The sequence below is a fragment of the Lagenorhynchus albirostris genome, chromosome X (assembly GCF_949774975.1).
Source record: "Lagenorhynchus albirostris chromosome X, mLagAlb1.1, whole genome shotgun sequence".
NCBI classification, from domain to species: domain Eukaryota; kingdom Metazoa; phylum Chordata; class Mammalia; order Artiodactyla; family Delphinidae; genus Lagenorhynchus; species Lagenorhynchus albirostris.
The window spans coordinates 77,453,254-77,470,646 of NC_083116.1; the positions used below are offsets into that span (position 1 = coordinate 77,453,254).

Sequence of the window (17,393 nt, forward strand, 5' to 3'; positions counted from 1 at the left end):
CCAGAAAAAATTGGCCTAGGGCTACGGAAAGGACACAGGCTATTAAGTCATACAGTCCTGTGCCCTTGGGCAGTTATTCTACTTTTTCAAATCCATTCCCTCCTCTATAAAACGAGGATAGTCATATCCACTCTCCATAGGACTGAAGTGAGAATGAAATGAGACCAGGGATAGGAAAGTGGTCCACAGAGTGCAAATTACAGTGAAGTATCTTACAGCCACCCACTCATGCCACAAAGAAAGATCAAGTCACAGTGAAGTCTTCCTAGATTTTATTGGCACTGAAATAGAACATTGGTTAAGCATAAACCCCTCCAAAAACAAATTTTAAAAACCCCAAAAATACACACACAAAAAAACTGAATATAAAATCTAACCTTTTTCCCCAGCTTCCCTGGGGTGGGGGGGTACTACCTTTAAGGCAGCTAGATTGCCCCACAATTCCAGGTTTGAATTTAGCCAATATAGGGCGTATCACCAAGAGAGTGTCAATATAATTCACAGCAATGCACATAAGACTCCGCAAGGTCAAGCAGGAGGCAAGGGGAGGGAGGGATCAAAGCCATGGGCTCTGGGCTAGGGGCACTGCATGGAAGGACAGTAGGGCCCCTTGGGGAATGAACTCTGAGGAGAAGGCAAAAAAAGGAACAATAAAACCAAATACCAAGAACCTTAAAAAAGGATTGTATGACCTATAGTGACAGGTGATATCACTAATACTGAAAGCTTCCTACATTAATTTTTCTGGCAAAATATTCTTTTACAATATAGTATATGCTTCCTAGGTGTAGGGGGTGGTAAGGGAATGAGGCCAAAATGATCCTGTCCCAACACTAATATCTTCTAAGGGTGCATTAGCAAGAAACACAGAAATCAATATTTAGTTAGATGCCACTAAAATATATAATACTGGTGGAAAGAAAAAGAACACACATGAGACAGAGAGGAGGAGGAGGCTGCTCCTGGGTTGAAAGAAAGAGGTGGGAGTGTGAAAAGGACCAGGCCAGAGCCCCTAACAGCTCTCTGGTTTACAGCTCCAAGGGATAGCACAGTTGGTGGCAAGACCTGGGTTAGAGATTTATTAAACAGAGGCAGGACCAAATCACCACCTTGGAGAGGTGTAAACTGTAGGATCTAGGCCACAAGCTTCTCTCACCATACTCAGCTTCTTCCGCCCACTCACCAATTGAGCCAACTGACATCAAGATCTAGGGCTCACCAAACCAAGGCCTTAATGGCCCTGAAGCAGGAGCTGTGGTCCAACTCTGAAGGGAGAAGTAGTCTGGGACCCCTGGCAGGTAAAATACTGAAGCCACGTGTGAATATTTCCTCCCTTTAGCAAAAGTCCTGGATGGGGCTGGCTGGGTTTGGGGGTAACCATCCCTACTGTTCTACTTGGAGGGGGTTTGGGGATTGGAGTGGGGAGGGGCAGATCCCAAGAGGGGAAGAGGAACACAGAATAATAAGGGATATCTCTGCCCATAGAGCTCACTTGAAACAAGTCTAGGCTCCCATAAGGCATAGGGGCAGATCCTCTACCCAATCTTGTCTGAACAGAATGGCCAACGGCCTTCCAGGATGTTGGTGAAGCCTCTTGCAGGCACTGTCTCCCCCATATCACCCTGAAGAGAAACTAAGTCCCTGAACTCAGGGACAAGGTTTACTGGGACCAAGTTTGTAACAGGTCCAATCTGGGAGGTAGAGAGAAGAATGAGTGAACATCTTTTTAGCCTACAATCATTACAAAGCCTAAATAACTCTAGAAGGGATGGACACTGGGAGGCCTAATCCTAGGGCAGTTGACATCCTAGAGCATATAGCCAGGGCTCCGCCTCCTTCTCTAAACCCTATGATGTTTCAATTCTGCAAATCACAGGACCATGAAGAGGAAGGCAGTGGTGGGGGCTAGTTTTCAACCTACTACACTTGACTCCTGCAAAGCAACAGTAAATGTGGGGGTATTTCCCAAATCAAGTGGGAAGTGCCTCTGAGCTGAGAAAGTGATCTCTTCTAGAAAGCTAGATCACCTGGGATAGAAGAAAAAGAGGGTCCCATCATCACCATAGTGGGCCATCTCTCTGCCTAGGGAAGTGAGTGAGGGCTGAGGGTCTAGGTTTGGTCCCATGGCTGTACTGAATGCTTGGCATGACTCCGGGGCTGCTCTAGTTAGTGGCTCCAGCACAGTGTGAGTTAGGCAAGAGTGTAGGAGTGTGAGGGCAAGGAAGAAGGGAGGAGGGGTCCCTAGAGGCTGGCTGCCCATTACATGGACTCAAACTCATCAATGCGCTGCTTAGTATTGCCCTGCCGGATTTGGCGCAGGGTCTTGTACTTGTCTCGACCCAGTCGCATGTTCTCAGCATGGATCATGTCATTAGCAGTCTTCTTGGACTCATCACGGGCATTGGCCAGCTCTGAAGTGAGGGCCTGTGAGGGTGCAAGGGGATAAGGGGTTAATGGCTTCCTCTCATTTTACCTCCCCTCGTTAACCAGATGTACTTCCTGATTTATTTCCTTCTTACCTTCCTCCCACCCTCTCCACCACCTTTCTCTCTCACTCCCCCACCCCTGCCCCCCTCTTTATACACACAAACACAGACACACACATTTTTTGAGAGCCATTTCCAGCTCTGTTAGAACTGCAGTGGGGCAAGAATAATAATAATAAAAAAAAACCAGAACACCAACTTAGCAGATCAACTGATGACAGAATCCTGAGAGTAGAACAATACACCAAAGAGATTCAAGTAGGAATTGTGACAACTAAGTATTTTCTGAATATGAGGTAAATGGAATATGGGTGGAGGATGGAGCAAAAAAAACAAAAAAAAAGGAAGAGGCGGTCCAGGCTCTGATTAATAAGTGAGAGCTGGGACTTCCCTGGTGGCGCAGTGGTTAAGAATCCACCTGACAATGCAGGGGACACGGGTTCAAGCCCTGGTCCGGGAAGATCCCACATGCCGCAGAGCAACTAAGCCCACGTGCCACAGCTAGAGAAAGCCCACGTGCAGCAATGAAGACCCGACACAGCCAAAGATAAAATAAATAAATTTATAAAAATAAAAATTAAAAATTAAAAAAATAAGTGAGAGGTGCTCTCCCTTAAAGCTCTCATTGAGAAATGCTCAAGCTCCCACAGAGCACTGAGACAGGCTCCTCTACTGCTCCCGTGCCCCGATGATCTAGGGAAGGCCATGGGCTACTAAGTCAATACACATGGTCTCCATGACCCTTTGGGTCAGCCTTGATACCTTCAGGTGCTTCTGCACACGCTCATTCTTCTCTGCCTCAGTGGTACGTTCCTCCTCGCTGCGATCCTTGGCCATGGCATCAGCCCGCAGTTCAGCGCTGGCCTCTGCACCGTTCTCATCCTGCTCATCCTGCTCATTCTCGGCAGGCTCTGCCACATGAGGCGTGCTCATGGCAGTCTTCAGCTCTGCACGGGTCTTCTCCAAGTCTTCTTGTACCATCTGAGCCTGCCCAGTAACAGAGGAAGAGAAGGTCTGGCAGTCAGACCAGCTAACTTGCGGCATCCCTATGTGTGCCTAGAATGGCCCAGCAGAAAGCAGGCACCAGGTAGGCCAAGTCACTTTGCCTGACTGATCCTGAGTTCCTTCAGCTGTATAATAGGAGTAATTCCTATTACTAGTACCAAATTCCCTGGGGGTACTGGAGAATTCTGGGAAGTATCTGAGAAAGGCTTGAGCTCCTTCTCCCATGATACCCACTGTCAAGGAAGGATAGAAGCGTGAAGAAACCCAAATCCTCACATCGGTCAGAATGGCCATCATCAAAAAATCTGCAAACAATAAATGTTGAAGAGGGTGTGGAGAAAAGGGAACCCTCTTGCACTGTTGGTGGGAATGTAAGTTGATACAGCCACTATGGAGAACAGTATGGAGGTTCCTTAAAAAACTAAATAGAACTACCATATGACCCAGCAATCCCACTACTGGGCAAACCATATACCCTGAGAAAACCATAATTCAAAGAGAGTCATGTACCACAATGTTCACTGCAGCACTATTTACAATAGCCTGGACATGGAAGCAACCTAAGTGTCCATCGACCAATGAATGGATAAAGAAGATGCGACACATATATACAATGGAATATTACTCAGCCATAAAAGGAAATGAAATTGAGTTATTTGCAGTGAGGTGGATGGACCTAGAGTCTGTCATACAGAGTGAAGTAAGTCAGAAAGAGAAAAACAAATACTGTATGATAACACATATATATGGAATAAAAAGAAATGGTTCTGAAGAACCTAGGGGCAGAATAGGAATAAAGACACAGACGTAGAGAATGGACTTGAGGACACGGGGAGAGGGAACGGTAAGCTGAGAAGAAGTGAGAGAGTGGCGTGGACATATGTACACTACCAAATGTAAAATAGATAGCTAGTGGGAAGCAGCCGCATAGCACAGGGAGATCAGCTCGGTGCTTTGTGACCACCTAGAGGGGTGGGATAGGGATGGTGGGAGGGAGATGCAATAGGAGGAGATATGGGGATATATGTATATATACAGCTGATTCACTTTGTTGTACAGCAGAAACTAACACACCATTGTAAAGCAATTATACGCCAATGAAGATGTTAAAAAAATAAAATAATTTTTTAAATAAAATATAAAATAATGGGGCTTCCCTGGTGGCACAGTGGTTGAGAGTCTGCCTGCCGATGCAGGGGACATGGGTTCGTGCCCCGGTCTGGGAAGATCCCACATGCCACGGAGCGGCTGGGCCCGTGAGCCATGGCCACTGAGCCTGCACATCCGGAGCCTGTGTTCCACAACGGGAGAGGCCACAACAGTGAGAGGCCCACGTACCGGAAAAAATAAAAAAAAATAAAATAAAAGATACTTCCAGGTATTATCTTTAAAAATAAATAAATAAATAAAAGAATCTAAGGAACTGGAGCCTATGCATATGATACCCCATCCCACACTGCTTTGTCCTGGGCACGGTATCTTACCTTCTGCTGCCATTCCACAGCCTCACTCTCCTTTTTCTGTCGGGCCATCTCCAGCTGGGAGATCCGAGATGTCAGCTCTGCCATTTCCAAGGCCTTTGGATCAATTGGAAGCTTATGAGAGGTGGGCCTTCTGGTCCTCAGGCCCCAGGTGTCTTCAACCCCAGATCCCCTGAGAACTAACAGGGAACTTGCTGCTCCACTTGCTTGCTGCTCTTGGAGGCTCTTTTTACCACACTTCCTCCAGGAAGCCCAGAGGAACACTCATTCTCAGATCTACTATAGCACCCTATTAACTCCAAATTATTTCCTTATAAGTCAGAGCTCCCTGCCTAGACTATAGACCTGAGGACAAACAACGTGTCATCTCTGGCTCTTCCTCATCTCTCTCTCCCTCTCTCCCTCTTGGTATTGCCAATTGCACAGTTAGGGCCTCAGTAAAGCTTTGGAGATCACTGTGTCACTGCCTGAAGTGGCAGACCCTTTCCTGTTATCCTACAATGCTCAGGGCTCCACTAAGACTCTTCCCAGGACAAGTATAGGAATGACACTCAAGTGGTCACAAAGTGATCTGAAGAAGGGAATAAGCTTATGCACGCCCTCACACTTCAGGCAAATCTCCCAGAGGACATTTCCCCCTGAGAATTAGGTTTTAGGTTCTTGCACTCTCACTCCAAACAGTACAGGGGAAGAGCATACGTCAAGGAATTTGGGACACAGGTTCTTAATTTCTGAGTCACAGAACCCTTGGAAATTGTGATGAAAGAATAGATGCTCACCCTTCTCCCCTAAAAAATGTATAGACACACAGTTTTACGTGTGCTTTTAGGGAGCAAACCTTTAAAAGAGAGGCAGAAATGACTTCTCATTCTTACTCAGTCACAACAGTGTGACCTCTGACGAGTCTCTTCAACCTCTCTGAGTCCTAATTTCCTTTTCTGGGCATATTATCCCACAAGGATTAATCTCATAGGGTTATTAGGAAGAGGAAATAAGGAAGTAAGGAAAAGGGAAAAGTTGCTAGTATAGCTTGTAACACACGTAGCTAGTCAATCAAGTGTGAATCCCTTTACTACTTTCCTCCCTCTCTCCTTTGTCAGGTCATCAGCTCAAATCCCCAATTGCTAAGAAAGAGAATAAAAGTAAGGGTTAGGGAAGAGTATTTGCAAAATGACTTCTCAGCTTGCTTCTGAAGGAGCTATCTGCTGGAAGCCTGCTGAGAGTTACCCTGCTGGAAAGAACCAGTCCTGCAAGCAGAGGTAGCTGTGAATAGGTAGGCAGACAGAAGAGAAAACTAAGGTCCCATAATCCCAGCCCATTTTGTAGCTTTACCAGTTGTTCCTGGGTCTTCTTCTGGTCCCGGGAGGCCTGCAACAGGGCCTCCTTGGCCTCTTCAGCTTCTTGACGCTCTTTGGCCAGTTTCTCAGCCTCGCTCTGGGCACGCTTCCGCTCCTGTTCAAGTTCCAGAGCCCTGCGGGTCTGTTCTTCCAGTTCTGGGAAGAGAAGGTAGGGGAGAGGTGGTGAAAAGTGCAGAGATCAAGAAGGGACACCTAACTTCCTTCCTGGAAATGCTTCACCCCAGGACACAGCTGGCAGAAAGTTCTAGGCACTCTTCCTCTTGCTCCATCACTCCTCTATTCTTTAGTCATATCTGGAATATATGGCCTGAGTCTGCAGCTCAGACAGAAGGGTTTCCAGTTCATAGAGTCAGACTGTGGGAAAACCCAGTCTCCAAGGTGACTCCAAGCCTCACCTTGTTGAGCCTTCTTAGTCTGTTCCTCGATCTGCTTCAGCCTCTCCATCAGTTCCTCCTTTTCCCGTTCAATCTTCTCCTTCTCCTTTTCTGCCATCTCACGTTTCTTCTTCTCATTTTCCAGCAGAGCACTAGGAAAGGAGAAAGAAGGGAGGGAACAGGATAGCAAGGCCACATGGAAGCCTTGGAATTCCCAAGGCTCCCTGGCCCTGGCCCCTCAGTCCCCACCCATCCAACACACTCAGGGCTTGTGAGACAAGACCACTCTCCCTTCTCTCTACATTCTTGTCCTTACATCACAGCCCTACGTGGGCCGGTATGCTCAGGGCCCTGTCAGTTTGTCCCAGAATCAGGAGATCCAACCTGGACTCTCAGCTTGTCCACTACCCAGTGGGTAATCAGTGGGTGACCTTAGCTACATCATTTCTTTGCTCTTGCTCTCAGTAACCTTATCTGTAAAATGGCCAAATAAGTCCTGCCCTATCTACCTTATAAAGTTACAGGGAGAAAAGTTTTGGATCTGTGCTGATATACTGTGCTTCAAGTCTGGTGATCCCTATGGCTGGGGCATCAGTCCTCTGCCTGCCCTCTGAAGCTCAGCTCTAGGCTCCTTTTCTCCAGAATTTGTTGTAAATCTAAAATAAGTATTTGCTTTTTCTTGCCCCAGTGCCTCTTCCAGGAGGCCTTCTTTTCTCCCTTGGCTAGATGTCTTTTCTCTTTCTGACCCCTCAGAATACTTGGCCTACCCTTCTCCATATCCCTCCTCCCTGTTATTTTTCTCCATAGTACTTCTTATCATGTCACATACCATATAATATGCTTATTTGATCTGTCTGTCTCTTCCCACTAGAATGACAGCTTCATGGGAGCAGAGCAGAGATTTTTGTCTCTTTATTTTTCACTGCTCAATAAATATATATTGAGTGAATGAATGACACAGCATTTGTACCTTGAACCGTTATATATATACTATTTTTTCCCTTTCTTCTACTATACTGTGAGGTCCTTGAGGGCAGGTTCCTGCCAGATCCAGTTCTGTAAACTGCCCCTAATTTCATTTTTCCGGAATAAATGTGAACTTTGGTGTCTAACCTCCCATACACGGAGTCATTTTCCAGCCTACTAGATTAGAAGCCTCCTGAGGTTCCAAACTCTTTATGACAGAGTATCTACTAAAACAGTGCTCTCAAACATTAACATGCACAGGAATCACCAGGGATCTTATTTTTCAAATAACTTACTGAGGTGAAATTCACATAATATAAAATTAACCATTTTAAAGTGAATAATTCAGTGGCATTTAATACATTCACAATGTTGTATGACCACTACCTCTATTAGTTCCAAGACATTTCATCACTCCAAAGGAAAACCTCATACCTGGTATTAAGCAGTTTCTCCACATCTCCCCTCTCTCCAGCCCCTGACAACCACCAATCTGCCTTCTGTTTATCTATTCTGGATATTTCATATAAATGGAATAATACAATATGTGACCTTTTGTGTCTGGTTTCTTTCACTTAGCATAATGCTTTAGAGATTCATCTACATTGTAGTATGCATCAATACTTTGTTCTAAAATTTTTAATGGCTGAATAATATTTCATTGGATGGCTGTACAATTTGTTTATCCATTCATTCACTGATGGACATTTGGGCTGTTTCCAATTTTTGGTTATTGTGAATTGCACAGCTATGAACAGGTATGTGCATGTACCTGTTTGAACACCTGTTTTCAATTTTTTTCAGTATATACCTAGGAGTGGAATTGTGGAATTGTATGGTAATTCTACATTTAATTTTTTGAGGAACCATCAAATTGTTTTCTACAGCAGCTGAACCATTTTACATTCCCACTAGCAATGAGCATGAGTTCCAATTTCTCCATACCCTTGCCAACAACTGTTATTTTCTGTTTTCATTTATTATATCCATATTAGTGAGTATGAGGTGGTACCTCACTGTGGTTTTGACTTGCATTTCCCTAATGACTAAGGGTGTTTTCATGTGCCTGCTGGCCATTTGCATATCTTCTTTGAAGAAATGTTCAACTAGGATCTTAAGTTGCAGATTTTGAATCAGCAGCTTTGAGGTAGGTCTCAGAATACTGCCTTTCTAAAAAGTTCCAAAGTTGATGCTGATGCTGCTGAGCTTTGATGCACTTTGAGTAGCAAGGGTCCTCAGTGCAAAAGGGCTTGGTAGGGAAAATTCTGGTGGCTCTGCCCAATTCCACTCAAAAAACCCTAGAGTCCAGGTTTAAATGTGCATGAAGCCTTCTGCTACTGCTGCTATACTGGTCAGATAGCCCAGAGCAACCCAGAGTCCACCTAGAAAAGCAATGGCATGAGAGTCATAGATAATGGGGAACTATGAAATGTCCCTCCCTCCTATCAGCCTCTGAAATCCTAGGGTTCTAAATGCCTGCCTCCTGGGGATGGGGATGCCTGAGACTTAATGGAAGGGGTGTATCCCTGTACATCTCTCTCTCCCCCAGTACCAGGATGGCTTCATGCCTTGCCTTTAGCAGGCTTGGCACCTCTGAGAAGCTTCCTTGCCACAGCCCTGGCCCCCACTTCAGTTCCACGTCACCTACCGCTCCATCTGTTTCTGGTGCTTCTCCTCCCGGGCCTGTGCCTTCATCTGCTGCACCTCGATTGTGTCGGGCTTGCGGCGGCGCATGTATAGCTCATGGTTCCCCATACACAGAGCCAAGATCCGCTTGTTAATCCGCAGCCGAGGAGCATAGAAGACGAAGTCCTGGTGGAAAACCAGCAGTCAGAAAGAGTTTAGAGGGACAGATGAAGGTGGGCTTCTGCCTTCTGAAAAGCTAAGTCCAAAAGCACTGGAAAGATCATGTTACAGATGGGAAGACCAATTATCAGAGTGGTGAAGTGACTTGCCCAGGGTCAGATGGCAGGTTAGTGGCAGACCCAGGACTGGAACCCAGGCTTCTTGACTCCGAAACCAGTGCTCTTTCCACCGAGCCACAATTTCTTTCAACCTTTGCTTATGAAAAGCATCCTAAAATACCCTCAATGCAGTTGAAAGATAGAAACTGACTTTATCTGCTAATTAGATATCCTGCTGGGTCTCAGGGGCCTCTCTTAGAGGCCAAATAATCCCTGCATAATACCGTGGTGAGTGTAGTATGGGTGGGCTGGACTGGTTCTATAATCTCCTAAAAGCATATCCTAGACCCAGTCCCTTCAATCCTGTTTGGAATAAGGCAGTTTGTAAATACATACATGAATATATAAATCTGAACATCGATTATCCTGGTTGTTGTTTTTTAAATATGCCCTTGATCTCAGCTGACTTTGTTACTTACCTTTTTCTGATGAAAGTTGAGCACAGCAGCAGTATTAAAAAAAACAAAACAAAGAAAAACAAAAAAAAACAAAAAAAAACACACACACAAGAAAATCCAGTGAGTTTGAGTTTGTTACTACAAATACCACTGGACCAAGGTCACCAGCTGATGGACTAACCACCAGCTCCTCTGCCACTGAACCCAAACTGCTACCATCTCGCATTGCTTGGGGTGCAGTAGAAGAAGCACAAGAACCAGAGGTCAAACAACCTAGGTGTAAATCCCAGCTCTATCATTTTTAGCTATGTGATCTTGGGCAAATCACTCCATCCCTCTGAAACTCAGTTTCATCACTTATAAAACAGGTATGCTACTACCTACCTGACAATGTCGTTGAGGGTTTAAAGAGACAACATATATAAAGTTCCTAGCAGGACAAGTTCAGAGACCTCAGAGCTGGAGAGGAATGGTTGAGGCCTCATGAGAAAGGTCTGGTTCAGCATGGCCATTGGCCCTTGTTGGACATGAGGTACATCAAAAGAGGAGAGTCTCCTCTCAGTTTTCTATCCTATTCCCAAGCACCAGCTTTCCAGTCTTGTCAGCCACAGGCAACTGAGTAGGTGACAGGAATGGCAAGCATGTTAGAGGAATGACTGGACTGAAAGCACTTTCTTGGTTTTGGATTGCTCTGGAAAGAAGTCTTGAGAGGACAGCAGCAAAGTTATAACAGAAAGAACATCTGGAGAATCATCTTTGGATCTGGACTTCTCCTGGCTCTGTCCTTTCTCCAGAATTAAAGATAAATCGAGTACATGAACAGTTTCCACTTTCTAGGGCCTAGAGGCTTTAAAAGATAAGATGTACTCTCTGTTTCCACCCCAGAGCCTCAGGGAAGTAAAAGACAGTGGCTAAGAGGCAGTAATTAGACTGCCTGTGGCTCTCCATGATCCATGCTTCTCCTGAGACACAGGTAGCAGTGTGGCACCAGTTATAGGATGCCTCCTGACCATTTCTTGGCATCAGCATCCCCTTTCATTGCCAATCGCCTTTTGTGCCTCCTATTCCCACCCACATACACAAAAAAGCCAAAAAAGGGAGAGAAATATAGAATGACACAATTGCTTTTAGCATTATCCAGGCCTTGGCAAGTACCTGTGTTGGCCAGTGGGAGGAGTCACTTACCGGGGCTTTTTTGTCAATGGGCTTGATGACAAATTTCTTGTCATTAAAAGAGATGTTCCTGATTTCACTCCAGGGGAAGCCTATCTTAGGAGTCAGTCTGTAAAAATGGATGCCAAGAACATTAGGATAAAGGCAAGACAATAAGGACTTAGAGGGTTGGTGCCTTGCCCTCCCCACCACCAACTTCTCCCTTAAGGAGGTAGATTCATTGCCAGCTCAGCCAGTGTCATCACATGCCACCAGGTCAGTTGCCAGCATTGAGGGTGCACAAAGGACCTCCTGATACCACAATCAACATATCCCTTGTCCCAATATCTGAGGTTTGTTTTATTTTATTTTTTGTTGAGGCATGGACCTTGTAACAATCTCTCACAAGAATCCCCAGCCCTACTTAACTGGAACTCTTCTATTCTACCAAGGTTGTAAAAGTTGGGGAGAAGGTAAATAATAAGTTCCAAGACTCAGAAGTTACACAAAACAATAATATACTGATCTCCATCCTCATCAAGAGCAAGCCAAGAAGGGACTTCCCTGGTGGTCCAGTTGAGAACCCACCTTCCAATGCAGGGGACATAGGTTCGATCCCTGGTGGGGGAACTAAGATCCCACATGCTGCGGGGCAACTGAGCCCACATGCCGCAACTACTGAGCCCACGTGCTCTGGAGCCCACGCGCCACAACTAGAGAGAAGCCCGTGCACCGCAACGAAGAGCCCATGTGCTGCAACTAAGTGCCAACATGGCAATAAATAAATAAATATTTTTTTTAAAAAAAGAGCAATCCAAGGAAAAAAAATAAGCTAGTGCGATAAGGCTGTAGCAAGAGGGATTATAGGCCAAAAGGCACTTAATCATCATATGCAAAGGAGATTAATTACAAATCGTGACAAGGTAGGTTTTAGACCAGTGTTGTCCAACAGAAATATAATGAGAACCACACATGTAATTTTAAATTTTCTAGCAGCCACATGAAAATAAGTAAAAAGAAATAGGTGGAATTAACTGTAACAGCAGTTCATTTAACCCAGTATATGTAAAATACTATCATTTGTACATGTAAATCAATATTTTTAAAAATATTAGTGAGATATTTTGTATTCTGTTATTCACACCAAGTCTTCAAAGTCCAGTATGGAGTTTACACTTATAGCACATCTCAATTCAGAGCAGCCACATTTCAAGTGCTCAACACCTATATGTGGCCAAAAGCTACCATAGCAGACAGTGCAAGTCTAGTCAATGCAAGATTCAGAGACCTGAGGGAGGTTGTACAATCATCTGGACTGGTCTAAACTAGGTAGAAGAAGAATGATATAGGTGGGACTCAGGAAGTATAATCCTACTCTGTCAAATCCTAGGTGTCAAAGTGGCCCAAAAAACTAAGTAAGCTCTGAACTATACCTGTCATTCTGCTCATAGATGTTGAGACCCAGGGCATCTACTCCCAGCCACAGCTCTGAGCCTTTCTTGTTCTTGATGCTGAAGTAGTTCACACCATACATCTCCAGATCCTGGGCAATCTTCAGATACTCCAGGACAGCATCCTCCCTAAACAAGAGAGCAGGGTGGGGCGGGGGCGGGGAATATAGGGGACCCTGTGAATCAGACCCGGGGAGACAGAAAGCCTACTTGTTCTGCAATTCTGACAAGAATCTTGCTATAAGGGGTGGGAAAGAGGATGGAAGGTGAACAGATGATGGCGAACAGAGCACAACATGACTTTTGCCAAAACATGCTCACAGGAGCCTCAGGTCTGAGGTTCCCAAAGGGGAATAAAGGCGGGATGACCCTTGCTGGCCTCTGGCATGTTTGCTATCACAGAAGCCTCGTACGCAGGCACATTATTAGCAGAGCCCAGATGAGGTGGTGATGGCAAAATGGTAAAATTTGTTCTTCAACTAGACAATTCCCAAATGGTATGCCACGTTTATAGAGCTCCTTCTTCATTTCATTCTTGGGGAGGAGACCCTGGTGGCGCAGAAGCTCCCTAGGGATCCTGAGATCCCCTCCATTTCTTTATGGTCAAAATTGTCTGGGCTATCAGTTGCCATCATTCACAAAAAGTACAGCTTTATGATGGCCCTGATTTGCCTTCCATTTCTAATTTCCTGTTTCTCTCTCTCCAATGTCCTCCAGTGTTCCTTGCCCTCTGCCTCTTCTCTCTCCAGAATCAACTCTCATTCTCCCTGCAGGGGCAATAGAGCCCACAGTTGCTAGGGCCGGCTTACCTGAGCATGCCCCGGTGCTCCTCATGCCACACCTGGATACGTTCCTCCCACTGGTCCTTGTTAAGTTTGTGCTGTTCCAGGACCCTGGAAAGACAATGCATGGTGAGTAGTTTAAAGCACAAAGTCCAAAAGCAGGGGTAAAGGGAAGTCTACTTAGCTCCCCAAGGGGTTGATGCAAAAAGTATGTGGGGTCATTACACCAGAAGCAGACTGAAATTACAGCAGGAGGTATTAATTAGACATAGGGAACTGCCTGAGGAGTATGAGAGATACAGAATGGGTGACCAAGAAAGACAATAGGAACACCTTCCTTTGTACCTTTAACCAGAAAATCCAATAATGTGCTGTGGTCTCTAAGCAGAGCAATAACATATCAACAGTCTGTGCTGGCTTGTGGGGCTAAGAGTAGGAACGGGCCTCATGGAGGCATGCACGCGCTCTCCTAGATCTTTGTGGTACCAACAGTTTGCATTTGTGAGACTATTGCTCAGGGATAAGATTACAGCCTGTGGCTACAGAACAAAGAACTGAGTCCAAATGGCACTGGGAGAAACTATTGATAATGGGCTCAACCTCCCAGATCTACTAGATCATAAACAAGGCTTGCTTTAAATATGCTATCTCAGACATTATGGCAGTGACTTAGGTAGAGTCCCAGGGCACAACCACTATCCCTAATACCTTCAGGTGAGTTGTACATTTGCCACAGCTCCACTGGGACTGAGGCTACCAGAATGAAACAGAACTTTTCCTTCCAATCCAAAAGCCTATGAAAATAGCAAATGGAGGCAGTGGGGTTAAAAAAATCAAGAGACTAGGGTTCCAGGTCACCTTAAATGAGCTGTGGGAGATTGAGCAGGTCAGAGTGAGCACCTCTGCACATCTATTTCCTGAGCTAATAAGGATTGTGCTGCCTTATTCATTTTCTATGTTGTTGTGATGCTAAAACAAGAATGAGTGTTTGAGAATGTTCAATTTTGAAGTTTAAAAAAGCAGAAATCTCTGTACACTGGTTATCAATATTAAAAGACTGTTTGAGCTCCCCACATCCCTGGCTTAAGTATTTCTCACTCCTATGAACCTCTGATATAAGAGGTCTAAATCAGTGAAAAGGATTGAGAAAATGGAACCGGGGCAAGGAGAATTAATCCATCTCTGGTTCTCTATATAAGCACCTGTTTCCAGGGGAATGAAGTCCTGTAATTAGGCAAACAGAGGAGGAAAAAAAGCTTTTTATTTTGAGAACCAGAGAAATAACAACAGGGTATAGTGCCATATGCAAATATGTCTGTCTGAGCAGCATAACACGGTCTTCAGACAGACCCTAGTGGAGAGGGACAGATCTGGCAACCTCTGTATAATAGGGATCAGTCAGCTTTGGGCTGCAGCCCACTCTGAACAGGGCAGATGGCCAGTACATCACCTCACCTCTGTGGCAGCAACTTGTCCCCAGCCAAGTAGCCAGACTTGTGGACTTCCTTATTGAAGTCACCATACTTGGACTGGACAGCATAGGAGGCCAGCAACACAGCAGTCTCAGGTGGGCAGTAAATATCATCATTGAGAATGCCCTCCTTCACTTGCAGGAAGAATAGTCGCTGTGTGATGTCCTGGATCAATTCCTCGGATACATCCTCAGGGTAGAACTTAGCCCGGAACTTGAAAAGCAGGGGGCTTTCCTTCCGCACATCCTGGGCAGTCACCTGGGAGCAGCAAGGGGTTATGGGCTCTCAAAAAATAGACTTTAGGGATGGGGGAGTGGCTGTAGGGTGGGGAGAAGACACTGAAAAGTCATCAATTTGGATAATCCCAAAGAGTTGGGTGGCAATTCTCCTGATAATTCAGAAAAGAGACACATTACTTTCATTGGGGACCCAATCCCATATCCATAATTGCTTCCTGTAGGGAATTTCTTCCTGAAAAAACCTAACACCCACTGATAGTCATAAGCCCTTAAGCCATCATCATCTGACAATATATCCAGCTGCCCCCACGTTCTGAAAGTAGGCTTAAGAAACTTCTCTCTTAAGGCCCCCCCAACTCCATAAATCAGCAAAATAAAGACCAGGATGTATGACTGAGGTCTGGGAATTGACTATAGGCAAAAGCACAAATCAGACTGTCTTTTAAAGCCTGAAATTGGCTATTAGCGGCTCCACATTTTTCCAGCAGAAGTCTCCACTCTTTGTGAAAAGAAGACTCTGCCAGCAGAAGGTGGGGCACCCATCCCCTAGACACTGTCAGGAAAATAAGCCATAGGACAGTAATGGAGACCTCCAAGGACAAAGTCAGCCAGTTTGAGGATAATGAGATGGAGAACTGCCATGTTCCTGCAGAGATGCTGCTTGGAGGTGGAGAGTTTGAATGGACATATACTTAAACCATCCCACTTGGAGTTCAACTGAGAGAGAAAATCAAGAAAGGACACATCTGTATGGGGCTCAGGCAACAGTTGACAGGCAAGAAAAGGGACAAGATAAAGATTATGAGACTTTCAAGATTCTTTCCAGTTTAATAGTCTATGACTCTCTGTTTAACAAATTTCCTAAAGCCCTTCAGTTTGGAAAGGAAAAAAGGATACCAATTCCGTCCTGAAGAACTACTAATGGCTATGGTCCATAAGTGGGTCCCATCCTCCTTGGACACTGGCCATTTTCGCTGTTAGGAGTCCAAGTGGAGACAGCAAGAGGTCTGCCCTTATTCTGATCTAGTGGTCGATCAGAATTTTTCACTCATGAAAAACTGAGCCCTAGATGCCCTGCATTTGCCAGCGAACACATTTTACACCCCTGAGAAAGATCTGGCAGAGGAGTGAATTCCAAACCTGACGATGGGATAAGCAATTACCTTCTTATTGAGTTTTAGCCAAGTAGAGAAACCCTTAGTGTCCTGGTACTGCAGACCAAAAAACCAAACTTCCCTCAGGCCGATAGTTTTCACCACCTGAAAGAAAAAACACAAAACAACCACTAGTTGAATGCCTACCTTGTGCCAGGCACAGAGGACAGAAATGTGGAGCTCACATGGTCCCAGGGTCTGGCAAGAAAATATACTTGGGCAGGAGCTAAGAAACGATGTCAACATCTCTCTGAACAAAGTACTTTCGCTGAGGTAGGGACTGGATCGATTACTTATGAGCACGACCACACACCAATAACTTGATAGCCATTATTTCCTTGAATGTTCACAATAGCCCTATGATATAATTACAATTGGGCCAATTTTATAGATAATAAAAGTAAGGTTCAGAAGTGAAGGTTCAGTTAGTAAGTAGCAGAGTCAGGTCTGTTTGACTCCAAACCCATTCAAATCCAGTGCTTTCTGCCACCACCACCAGCCCCCTCAATTATGCCATGCAGCTTCACACACCCAGGATGGATTAAAAGCTGAAGGTAAAAACTGTTGGTTTAAATCCTGAATCTTGTTCTCCTGGATTACTTCTTTATGTTTAGCAACTAGGAATAATGCCCACACCCTTCAGACTGAGTCCTATTTACAATGTCCAAATAAAGAATGTTTGAGGAGACAGAGCAGGGACTGTGGTATCTATACACCCCAAAGCTGTGCTGTGCCTAGGGGCTGAGATGCTTCTTTCCAATCCTGATTAGAGTTCAGTCATGATTCCCCTTTACCACTCACACAGGTTGAGAGTGGGAATGAGGGTGGAAACAGGGTGAGCACCTCAATGTGGTAGCTGAGGGGCCCCATGGTGTTCTGGGCATCTTGGCTGAGCAGTGGGCAGGAAAGGGAGGCCAGCCAGGAGAAGACAGATGGGGTCTGTTTTCCAGTCCCCGACATTAGCATGTAAATAGTTCTGGCCGGTGGCTCAAACCCAGCATGCCCACCACTGGGGATAGAGGCAATAAAGCTGAGCCACATCCTAATGAGGTCACACTGGCATCAGAGTCTTCTTTATATTTTCTTCTATTGTGGGGGGGTGCCGGGGGGG

The 17,393-nt window shown here is 45.3% G+C and overlaps 1 protein-coding gene across 2 annotated transcripts in view; it reads right to left on the reverse strand.

Annotated features, from left to right (window-relative positions):
- Window positions 1-255: 255 nt before the first annotated feature.
- The window catches only part of MSN (moesin), a 68,074-nt gene continuing 50,936 nt past the window's right edge, over window positions 256-17,393 (reverse strand). The window contains exons 3-13 of one of the 2 annotated variants that reach the window (XM_060136802.1): window positions 16,292-16,387; window positions 14,873-15,147; window positions 13,445-13,528; window positions 12,618-12,764; window positions 11,218-11,314; window positions 9,319-9,482; window positions 6,726-6,856; window positions 6,305-6,465; window positions 4,976-5,068; window positions 3,249-3,500; window positions 256-2,424 (exon numbers count right to left, since the gene is read on the reverse strand). In XM_060136802.1, the coding sequence (XP_059992785.1) occupies window positions 2,260-2,424; window positions 3,249-3,500; window positions 4,976-5,068; window positions 6,305-6,465; window positions 6,726-6,856; window positions 9,319-9,482; window positions 11,218-11,314; window positions 12,618-12,764; window positions 13,445-13,528; window positions 14,873-15,147; window positions 16,292-16,387 (1,665 nt within the window). In that variant the 3' untranslated portion in view covers window positions 256-2,259. The remainder of the gene's footprint in view (window positions 2,425-3,248; window positions 3,501-4,975; window positions 5,069-6,304; window positions 6,466-6,725; window positions 6,857-9,318; window positions 9,483-11,217; window positions 11,315-12,617; window positions 12,765-13,444; window positions 13,529-14,872; window positions 15,148-16,291; window positions 16,388-17,393) is intronic. The other variant, XM_060136801.1, reaches the window with a different exon arrangement.